Source organism: Sciurus carolinensis, chromosome 1 (genome assembly GCF_902686445.1).
Source record: "Sciurus carolinensis chromosome 1, mSciCar1.2, whole genome shotgun sequence".
Lineage (NCBI taxonomy): Eukaryota > Metazoa > Chordata > Mammalia > Rodentia > Sciuridae > Sciurus > Sciurus carolinensis.
In genome coordinates, this window is record NC_062213.1 from 137,879,331 (window position 1) to 137,891,421 (window position 12,091).

General features: G+C 38.5%; 1 protein-coding gene across 3 annotated transcripts in view; it reads left to right on the plus strand.

Moving 5' to 3' along the window:
- Positions 1-12,091, plus strand: part of Lpar3 (lysophosphatidic acid receptor 3) — a 76,670-nt gene that overhangs the window by 22,162 nt on the left and 42,417 nt on the right. For all 3 annotated transcript variants that reach the window (XM_047560562.1, XM_047560552.1, XM_047560541.1), the window contains one exon: positions 6,186-6,942. In XM_047560562.1, the coding sequence (XP_047416518.1) occupies positions 6,207-6,942 (736 nt within the window). In that variant the 5' untranslated portion in view covers positions 6,186-6,206. The remainder of the gene's footprint in view (positions 1-6,185; positions 6,943-12,091) is intronic.

Genomic DNA, 12,091 nt, shown 5'->3' on the forward strand with positions numbered 1-12,091 from the left:
AGAACTTTTAGGCTAGAACTAAACTTATTAAATTGTTTTAAATCACAGAATCACGTTTTAAGGTTTGAAAGAGTTCAAGAGATGATAAATTGGTCATTTGTTATAAGCTCACCAAAGGTTTTAGTGATTTCCAGCATTAAAAAATGTGACAATCTGTATCAGAGACTGTCAGCAAACACTGACCGTAGGTTTAGTAGCGTATGGCCAAGAAGAAAAAAAAAAAAATCGAAAGTATTCATTGCAAAACTTTTAGGTACTCATTTTTGGAGATCTGGGGTGATTAAGGAAATGTTTTATAGGAGAATTTGATGAGAGTTATGTCCTGATAGAGTCACTTGCCAGCAAGGAAACTTTTGGTTATATGAAGTTTTAAGTAGAAAATCAGCTTATTTTCATTATTACTGGAACTGTAAAGTGCTGTGTTGATAAGAGTGGACTGAACATGCGCAGCTCTTTGAACATGGAATTTAATTTTTCAGAACTATCATTCTAAAATAAAGGTAGACTATGCTGAGCAGAGTAGATGTTCCTAAAACAGAATTTGTAAACTAACTTTTAAAAGTCTGTTTATTTACTTATTACAGAAAACATAGAAAAGAAAAACCTGGAAAGAATTTTTCTTAAATGATCCAAAATTTCATTCTTCTTAATTAACTGATTAGGTTTTGGGATTTTTTTTCTGTACTGTTTTTCTATATCTTTAAAAGATGGTACACACACACACACATACTTGGTTGTGTGTTTTTCTGTGTGTATACATATAATTATTTGTGTCTGCAATTAAAATGATGATGTGCATTTTCTTGTATTGCCACTTTATGGTAAACATGTACTTATTTTGTCGCATAGTATTTTCATCATGAATTTTCTTTTTTAACCAGTTCATGATGAGAACTTTCTTACTATCATTTGCCTGTTACTCTCAAAAGTAGAACCTAGGCCCGCCAGGGGGTGTCGGAAACTGCTTAGTGAGAGTCTGCCTAATCCTGGTCTTCCTATGTTATCTCAACTTTAAAGTAAGACCAAACTACTTCTCTGTCTCAGGACAAATTTTGCTAAAATGTGTCTTAAGAATGTGCCATTTTGGTTTTGATGGGGGGAAGCTGAATTTGAAGATTTTTGAAGTAACAGTCATTGAGGTTTTAGTGCATCATATAATTACAAATTTGACCAAATGTAAGAACCAAAACTAAACTGCTAAAATGCTAAGATCCCTTTGAAAAATTAGAAAAAAAAATTAGCAGCATATTTTGGTAACACTTGAATTCCAGCATCTTGGTGACATACTAATTGTGATATTTCAAAAAAGTTAGTCAAGGACAATGTAACATTGAAATATGTTCCTCCTAGCTTTCTGGAGCATGTTACAAAATAAAATACATGAATTAATTAGAGAAAGGACACTTGAAAATTGTATCATTATAATTTCTCATGTGGTGTCTTCACATTACAAACATTATAACAAAAATACCTTAGACTAAGTAATTTATAAACAACAGCAATTTATTGCTCACTTTCTGGCAGCTGGGAACTCTTAAGATCAAGGTGCCAACAGATGTGGTGTCTGGTGAGGGCCTGGTCTCTACCTCAAAGATGGCGTCTCCTTGCTTTATCCTCTCATGGTAGAATGGCAAAAAGGGTCTCAAACTAGTGTTTATATACCTATCTACTTATTATTAGATAAATAAGTGGGCTTCTTTTATAGCCACAGGCATTAATCTAGTTGCAAGGACAGAGCCCTTATGACCCAGTCCTCTCAAAGTCCCCACCTATTAAATCTACCAAAAAGGGGATTAAGTTTCAACATGAATGTGGAAGTGGGGGGAGATACAAACATTCAGATCATAGCAGGTGGTTTTTGCATTGTTTGTATTAAATTTTTATGTACTTTCAACAATGTTGAAAGATGATTTTTCTCTTTGGATATTTATATTAAATTTCAGTAGATTAGTATCCTCTATTTAACTCTCATATACTACTGATGGGACTAGAAACATGAGCCCTTTCAAATACAGTTGGACAAAATGCATCAGAAACCTTTAAGTAAATTTATATCCTTTGTATTATTTTGAAATCTATGGACTATTTTTTTTTTAAAGGAGGAAATAACATTTGTTATTCATAGTGATTTTCAGTTAACATACACGCAATAACGTTCAGTTCATATACATATAGTAATTTGTACATATCAAGTGCTCAGTATTGCATATTATCATTATTATTACTATTGTTTTTGTTTTTTATTTGATTTTTTTTATTTTTGTAGACTACATTTTGATTCATTGTACACAAATGGGGTACAACTTTTCATTCCTATGGTTGTACACTATGTAGATTCACACCATTCATGTAATCATACATGTACATAGGGTAATGATGTTTGTCTCATTCCACTATCTTTCCTTCTCCTCCTCCCCTGTCTCATTTCCCTCTACACAATCCAAAGTTCCTCCATTCTTCTCTTACCCACCCCCTCCCTGCTGTATGGACTATTTTTTTTTGGCGGTGCTGGGGATCGAACCCAGGGCCTTGTGCTTGCAAGGCAAGCACTCTACTGACTGAGCTATCTCCCCAGCCCTGTATGGACTATTTCTAAAGAAAGAATTGCTGGCTGGGGAGATAGCTCAGTCGGTAGAGTGCTTGCCTTGCAAGCACAAGGCCCTGGGTTCAATCCCCAGCACCAAAAAAAAAAAAAAAAAAAAAAAAAAATCAAAGAAAGAATTGCTGTATTTTATCAAATGCTTTTTCTGCATCTATCGAAATAATCATGTGATTCTTGACTTTAAGTCTATTGATATGGTGAATTACATTTATTGATTTCCTGATGTTGAACCAACCTTGCATCCCTGGGATGAAACCCACTTGATCATGGTGCACTATCTTTTTAATATGTTTTTGTATGCAATTTGCTAAAATTTTGTTGAGAATTTTTGCATCGATGTTCATTAAGGATATTGGTCTGAAATTTTCTTTCCTCGATGTGTCTCTGTCTGGTTTAGGTATCAGGGTGATATTGGCTTCATAGAATGAGTTTGGGAGGGTTCCCTCCTCTTCTATTTTATGGAATACTTTGAGAAGTATTGGAATGAGCTCTTCTTTAAAGGTTTTGTAGAACTCGGCTGAGAACCCATCTGGTCCTGGACTTTTCTTTGTTGGTAGGCTTTTGATGACTTCATCTATTTCATTACTTGAAATTGGTCTATTTAAATTGTGTATGTCCTCCTCGTTCAGTTTAGGCAATTCATATGTCTCTAGAAATTTGTTGATGTCTTTGAAATTTTCAATTTTGTTGGAGTATAGATTTTCAAAATAGCTTCTAATTATGTTTTGTATTTCAGTTGTGTCTGTTGTGATATTTCCTTGTTCATTCCGAATTTTAGTAATTTGGGTTTTCTCTCGTCTTCTCTTTGTTAGTGTGGCTAAAGGTTTATCAATTTTGTTTATTTTTTCGAAGAACCAACTATTTATTTTGTCAATTTTTTGTATTGTTTCTTTTGTTTCAATTTCGTTGATTTCAGCTCTGAGTTTGACTATTTCCTGTCTTCTACTACTTTTGGTCTTGGTCTGTTCTTCTTTTTCTAGGGCTTTGAGCTGTAGTGTTAGGTTGTTTATTTGTTGAGTTTTACTTCTTTTATTAAATGCGCTCCATGAAATAAATTTTCCTCTAAGTACTGCTTTCATAGTGTCCCAGAGATTTTGATATGTTTCTTTGTTCTCATTGACCTCTAAGAATTTTTTAATTTCCTTCCTAATATCTTCTGTTATCCATTCATCATATAATAGCATATTGTTTAATCTCCAGGTGTTGGAGTAGTTTCTGTTTTTTACTCTTTCATTTATTTCTAACTTCAATCCATTATGATCTGATAGAATACAAGGTAGTGTCTCTGTCTTCTTGTATTTGCTAACATTAGCTTTGTGGCATAATATATGGTTTATTGAAATTGGAGAATATCATGCTAAGTGAGATAAGCCAATCTCAAAAAAACAAAGGACGAATGATCTCGCTAATAAGTGGATGATGACACATAATGGGGGGTGGGAGGGGTTAGTGTTAGGGTTAGAGTTAGGGTTAGGGAGGGGAGCAAGAATGGAGGAAGGAAGGACTGTATAGAGGGAAAAGAGGGGTGGGGGGAAGGGAAAAAATAACAAAATGAATCAAACAGCATTACCCTATGTAAATTTATGATTACACAAATGGTATGCCTTTACGCCATGTACAAACAGAGAAACAACATGTATCCCATTTGTTTACAATAAAATAATAAAAAAAAAAAAGAAAGAATTGCTGAAGTATGTAAAGGTTAATGCTCAAGAATATAGCTTTGTTTATAGAAGTGAAATGCTGGGAACGACCTTAATGTCCAACATTTAGGGATAAGTTAAGTAAGGTATAATATGTTAATATAAGGAAGTATTATGAAGCTACTAAAATGATATCATCTGTATTTTTAATTTGGGAAAATTATCACAAGATAGTATAGCTACTGAATGAAATTACTGGATATTTATAACTAAATGTTGGTGAATGTCTATCAAAGAGAGCAATTTTTGTTTTGTCTTTATTAAAACCGAGTCCTCCTTCCTTGTAATTAAAAGCCACAATAACCTTTTGTCTCTTGAGACCATTCCTTGTTAATTTTTAGTATATAAAATTATGTTTTACCTCCCATTTGCATGACAGAGAAGCAAGTATCTAACTCATTTAAAAGTATCTTTATACCATTAAAGTAAAATTTAGAAAGTAGACTATCTGAGATACATTTCCATTTTGTACTACTTAAAATTGTTATCTGGCCTGTTTATCCTGATTCTGGATATAATATTGGGTTCCAGGATTTTCAGTACCTTTAAAAGCCAAGGTTTCCACTACAGTTTGCTGTTAGAGCTACTTCATTCCCACCAGTGGATGGCTTAGCGCTTGGGCCTACTGGGTCTCTGACTCTCCAGTAAATAAGTTGCAGCCTTGTTCCTTGGGAGGAATCCCACAGTCCTTCTACCCAGAGGTAGACTCCTGGCTTTAAACCCCAGTCTCCTTTGCTAGGACCCTTCATGGCTGTGGACATACCACTGTAAGGCTGAACTCCTGATTTACCCCACCAACCATAGATAAATGGGCATCCTTGGAGCCTCTGCCCAACCCTGCTTTTGCCAGAATCTCTCATCTTTTGGATCCAAGAGATCTGGTACTGGGAGCTTTACTGTCTTTCTCTGTCTGCCCAACTTCACACACATGTCCCAAGGACTTGCCCCCTGCTTGGCAGGTGTATTCTCACATCCATCTTTGGTTAGATATCTGTCCAAACTCTGGATCTCAGTCTTACCCACAGAGGTCTCATCCTCCACATCTGTTGGGTGGAGCGGGCCTGAGGTGGGGTGGGGGGCTGACATGAAGTGATTGAATTGGAAAATTCAGTAAACAAATTCTCATTAGTATAGTTTGGATTAGGAAATCATAAGGAAGAAGTGAACAAAAAAGGTAAGGAAAAAGTGTTGAGACCTAAACCTTCCTTCCTATACCACATGCTTAATAAGTAAATGTAATTGTACCTTGAGAACAAAAGATGGTCAGAGGAGGATTTGGAGTAGAATCAAAAGTGGCAGAAAATTGACCTCCTGGAGAAGTCATTGGGTCATGTGAAGAATAACTCATCACCCATTATCTTGGCAGGAATGTGCTTGGCATTACCAACCTGCCCTTGGTTAATCAACATGCCCCATAAATAAGAAATGGACTAGAAACCACCAAGAGGAAGCATTCATTAATGCTTTGTGCTGTGTGGTAATTGTTACCCGTGCAGAGTGCATATTGCAGTTCTCAGCACTTTTGATATATTGATGCTTCCATGATCATCCTGTCATTCATTCAGGCAACTACTCAGCAATTACCTGTCATGAGGCAGGCAGGGCACTGGATCCTGGGGTTATTTATAAGTGAACAAAATAGACACAAACCCTCCCTCACTGAACTTACAGACTAGCCTGGGAAACAAATAACTAACATGCAAGCTAAATGCTGGGGTAGGAGGTTGGGGACTAGTATATTGGAGTAAGGGACATTTATATTGAGACATGAAAGATTAATAGGAGTTAGCCAGAAGAAAAGACCTAGCAGTGGTAATTGGTGACTTAGTGACTAAATCCATGAAGAGTGATATTTGTTTTCTCTTTAAATTTCTTTCTAGGATGTTCAACTCTTCTCCACAATGAATGAGTGTCACTATGATAAACGCATGGACTTTTTTTATAATAGGAGCAACACTGACACTCCCGACGAGTGGACAGGAACAAAGCTTGTGATTGTTTTGTGTGTTGGAACATTTTTCTGCCTGTTTATTTTTTTTTCTAATTCTCTGGTCATCGCAGCAGTGATCAAAAACAGAAAGTTCCATTTCCCCTTCTACTACCTGTTGGCTAATTTAGCCGCTGCAGATTTCTTTGCTGGAATTGCTTATGTATTCCTGATGTTTAACACTGGCCCCGTTTCAAAAACTTTGACTGTCAACCGCTGGTTTCTCCGCCAGGGGCTTCTGGACACTAGCTTGACAGCTTCTCTGACCAATTTACTGGTCATTGCTGTGGAAAGGCACATGTCAATCATGAGGATGCGAGTCCACAGCAATCTGACCAAAAAGAGAGTGACACTGCTCATTCTGCTTGTGTGGGCCATTGCCATCTTCATGGGGGCGGTCCCCACGCTGGGATGGAATTGCCTCTGCAACATCTCTGCCTGCTCTTCCCTGGCCCCCATTTACAGCAGGAGTTACCTCATTTTCTGGACTGTGTCCAACCTCGTGGCCTTCTTCATCATGGTGGTGGTGTACCTGCGGATCTACATGTACGTCAAGAGGAAAACCAACGTTTTGTCTCCACACACAAGTGGGTCCATCAGCCGCCGGAGGACACCCATGAAGCTCATGAAGACAGTGATGACTGTCTTAGGTAAGAGGAACCACGGCGATCCATTATTCTCATTCATTCAGCAAGTCTTCACTGAGTTTCTACTTATGAGGCAGTTAGAAGGCGACGGTGAAAAACAGACCTAAATCCCAACTCACCTGGAGTTTTTACTATAATAGGGGAAGGTGAAACTAGCTATTCTAATGGAGGTAAACAGAAGAAGTCAGACATAAAATGAGTCCTATGTGGAAAAAATAAGTCAAGGAAGAGATATAGGAATACTAGGCAGATATAGTTTGCAATTTTAAAAAAGCATTTTAAAGGACACCTAGAAGATAACTTTTAAGCAGAGATGTGAAGGTGTAACTAATTAGAACCAATAAATAAAAAATAGAGAGAGATGTGAAGACATGAAGGGCAAACCACATGGATGACTGGGGAAGGATTCCAGGGAGAAAACCTAATAAATGCAGGAGTCCAACAGCAAGGAGGCTGGTGTGGCTGGAGTGGAGTGAGCAAAGAAAAAGTAGGAAGAGACGAGGTCAAGAGCGAAGGGCTAAGGGGTGGGCCTCTCAACTTATGTGGGGTCATGCCTTCATAAGGACTTTAGGTTTTCTTAGTGGGAGGAGAAGCTACTGGAAGCTTTTGAAAGGAATGACCTGATCTGACTTCCATTAGAGTGATGTTGCTCTGGCTGTTGGTTTTAGAAAATGCTATAGTGGGTCATGGGAAAAAATCAGAAAATTGTTTGAGAGGGTATTTCAATACCGGGGAGAATTACAGAGTCACAGCAGAAGTTGGAGGTAATGGTCAGATCCTGGATAGCTTTTAAAGGTAGAAGTGATAGGATTTGTTGATGAGAAAGGTGAAGGAAGAAGGGGAGGTGGGAAATGTCATTAACTGAGATGGGGAAAACTAAGGTTGGGAGGGAAGGGCAGGAGTTTGGTTTTAGACATGCTTAATTTAGTATCCTATTAGACATTCAAGTGGAGGGCCGATCCTAGTGGGTAGGCAGTTGGATATATGAATCAGAATTTCAATATTTGGGACTGGGCTTATATATCTTTGAGAGTCACTGGTGGAGAGGAAATGGTACTTGAAGTCACAAGATGACACCAGCTAACCATGAAAGTAAATGTCAGTGGTGAAGAAAAGAGGGTCTAGGAAGGAGCCTCAGGGGATCCCAATGTAGGGAGGTTGAAGCAAGGGGCAGCCATCAGAGAAACTTCAGGAGATTATGATGGCCGAGAAACCAAGAGAAGAAAGCAGCCAGGGGAAGCAGGTATGGGCTGAGAGTCCCTGACCCAAAATGTTTGGATGTTTCAAACTTTTTATTTGTTGGTGCTCAAAAAGTTTCAGACTGTGCTATAATTTGGGTTTTGGATTTTCAGATTAGGCTTGTTCAATCTGTCAGTCAATGCTCCTGAGAGGTGGAAGAAGACAAGGTCTTACTGGGTTTAGCAGAGTGGTGGTTGTTTGGTGACATGGAGAGGATCGAAGTTGGTATAGTTGAGAGCCTGATTAGAATAAACCTAAGAAAAGGAGGAGTAGGATAGGGAGCTCTGAGGAGTTTTGCTTTGTTCTATGAGCCCTGTCCCAAAAAGATACATGTGGTAAGCTGGACTTTTTGCTTTGTTTTGTTTTCAGTATGGAGGTAACCTGTTGCCCCAATTCCAGTTCTGGGCTATAAGTAGAATCTGTGATGTGTAGGCGCATAAAAACTTTTGTGATTTTGTACGTCTTGTCTTCTAAGGAAAGAGAGCTTTTCTCACCATGAGTCGTGGCTGCTGCAGTGGGGACCATTAATGACAGGTTCAGCTGTGTATACCTGCCATCTCCCAAAGTGAAGGGACTATAAAATGACCTTCAGGGGGACCATTCATCCTGGAGCATACAGAGCATTGTGGTGGGATGGAAGCCATCACCATGTCTCCAGGTCCTAATGCTGCTCATAAGGTTTGGAGGTCAGCAGACGCCTAGTATGATTGTCAAGACAATTTCAGTCAAAGGGTTTACTTGATAAACATTTACAAAGTGCTTAGTATATGTGCTTAGCATTGCCCTAAGTATTTTTATATTAGCTTGTTTAGTCCTCATGACAACCCTATGAGGGTGCTATTATTGTCCCCATTGAGCAGATGAAGAAATTGAACAGAGGTTAAGCATCGTGCCCAGAGTCATTTCAGTGTTAGTGATGGGACCCTATGTCTCTGTGCAGCTGGCCTCCAGAATGCACTTGCACCCTGCAGCTAGTTTTGCTTTATTCGAACTTTTTACTGGTGTCCTCTTTATGTGGTCTTCTGCATTGACCACTTCATTCTCCATTTAGCACCTAGACAAGGACAGGAAAGGTCAAGTTTTCATTCATTTGTATTTCCCCTCTTGAATTAGAGAGGATATTGATGTCTTTGGTAAGGAGTGAAGTTTGACATTTATAAGTAGTGCCAATGAACTGTAGTATATATGTCCCCTGCTTAACTTGTAGGTGTAATCAATTGCTTCTTCCTGTGTCCTGAGGAATTACCTGCCTGCTTAAAGAAAAAAAAAACTTTCTTCTTTCAGCACATTATATACAGCATGTAACAGAAGATTGAAAAGTCTTCTGTACTTCTAGGTGGAGAGAATAGGACTCCATATGGTGGTTATAGCCACAGCTTCAGTGTCATATGTAACTTTATCTGGAATAGCTATGTGAGAGTTTAAAATAAAGGATATATGTGGTTTTGACAGATGTGGTGTTGGGTAAGAGAAAAACAGGAATAAATAATGAAATTGGCAAGTAGGATAAGAGAAGTCGTGGGATTAATATGAAACAGCACTGGGGAATTGGTTTATGGCAGGAAGACAGCTTGGTGTTGAGGGCCTAGGGAAGTTCCTCAGTGGTGAGACAGAGGGATCTGGTGGAAGACAGGAAGTTTGGGGACAGAGGAAATGAAACTGAAGAGCTAGGTGGTGTAAAGGTTTTAAGACTTTGAACTCCTCATTTCTTTGGATAACAGAGATTTGGGGTTTGGCCCCAACCCTTTCATTTTTCTATAGGATGATCTGAAGAATATTAGTTTATTTTTTTCTGGGTTAAACATTCTTATCTGAGGTAGAATAGGTAATCTTCAAGTTCTTTCCAGGTAATAAAGTTCAATGATCCCATTAAAACAATAAGTAACCGAAGGTGGGAATGGGAAGGAAGAAAGCAGGGTAAGGAATGAGGGGCATAAGTAGGAGAGAAAGAGGAGAGAAAGGGTGGGGAGAGAATGGATGAGAATCTTATAGGGCAGCAACCAACACAGGCCTGTGGATTGTCTGTGTTATCGAGCACATTATACATAACAAACAGATCCTCTTTCCTTGAGAGCACCTACTGCAGTATTCTCTTAGGGAAGAAGTCCCCAGTTGCCCTATCTAATAAATATAAGAATTCAGTTGCCTAAAACGAGCATCTCCCAAAGGATAGTATTTTAGAAAAATCAACACCATTGGCATTTACCATCATTGCAATCACTGGTTCTTGGTATGTGGATAGCAATAGCTTAATATTAATTTCTTCAATAATTATATGATTTAAATATCTTTATGACATAGTACTAGACCTTTCTAACTGCTCCTCCATCTATATCCAGTAGGGAGAGCTCATTTAAAATTAAATCCTAAAGTTTCTTACACATACTGGTCTTTTAAATGTTATAGTCAGTCAGTAAATACATAACTGTCTATTAAGCAGTGTGCAAAGAGGCAAGGGTTGCATGAATTTAGTGGGCTTACTCTCAGTTCTGAGAAAGAGGCAAGGGGCTATCAAGTTTGGGGAAGATGCTTAGCTTGAGATGTAATCAGAAAGGATAGATCGGATTTGTGTGGGCAAGAGGAAAGAAATTCTGGGTAGGAGAAACTGCATAATGAAAAGTGGGATGGTAGAAACATCTAAAGCTTGTGTAGTACAGCAACGAAGGGCCCATCAGCACATGATTGTCAGGGCACAGTGAAAAGCAGTGCCATTGTGAACAGGAAAGTTTCATTGGCTGTTCTCATTGGAAGGAGAGAGGTAGACCAGAAGTCCTTTGTGTTCCTTTCCAGTGTAAGATTTTGTTTGAACACACACATCAGAATGGGGAGCTGATTCTTTCCTTGAGGTTGGTGGTAGTGAGAATGGTGGTATGAGTTTCAAATCTGTGTATGGGTGGAAAGGCATGTAGGCATCATGTTCCCATTTTAGCAGCCCTGAGGCAGAATGCTTGCTTGCCTCGGAGTTATGATGTGTGATAGGGCTCTTTATGTGAAAAAAAAAAAAAAAAAACTTGCTTGTTGGTTCTCATTGAGAAGACTTTGGAGACATATGATCCTGCTCTTCAAAGGGCACTGAGGACCTGCCTGAGAGAGTTTTGAAATTGTACTTACTTGTCAAGGAGCCTAATTAACTTCAGTTACCACACACACACACACACACACACACACACAAAACCCTTGTTTATTGTCAAACAACACATCATGTAAAATGTGCACACAGGGATCAGAAAATGGGACTGGACTTTCTTCTATTTTTCAATGTCTTGAAGCACAAAAGAAAAGAAAGGGTGAAGGGATTCATGAACCATGATTTTGGAGCCTTTAGCAAACCTTTCTGGTTCTCAGGGTGATATTTTTCAGACTGTGGGTTATGACTAGTAGTCCCCAGTTATCCGTGGGGATATGTTCACCTGCAATGAATGCCCAAAACCATGAATTGTACTAAGCCTACATACGGTGTTTTTTTCTGTATGTACATACCAAAGGTAAAGTTTAATTTATTAATTAATCTGAGTAAGAGATTAACAAGAACAACTTGCCATAGGTTTCAGCATTTTGGCTTTTTTTGGCATGCCCAAAATGCCAGCATGACTGCTCTTTACTTCAAAGCTTCTGTTAAACAAAATAAGCATTACTTGAACATGAGCACTTTGATACCATGACAGTTGACTTGGTCACCAAGATGACTCTAAGTGACTGGCAGGCAGGTGGCACATATAGTGTAGAAGTGCTGGACAAAGGGATGATTAACATCCCAGGTGGAATGGAGGGAAATTCACTGCCCAGGTGGAAAATCTCATACACATTGTGCTAATCAGAATGTCACAATAAAAAGCTTATGAATTATTTATTTCTTGAATTTTCCATTTAATATTTTCAGGAGTTGACAAGGTAATTGAACCTATGAAAGGCA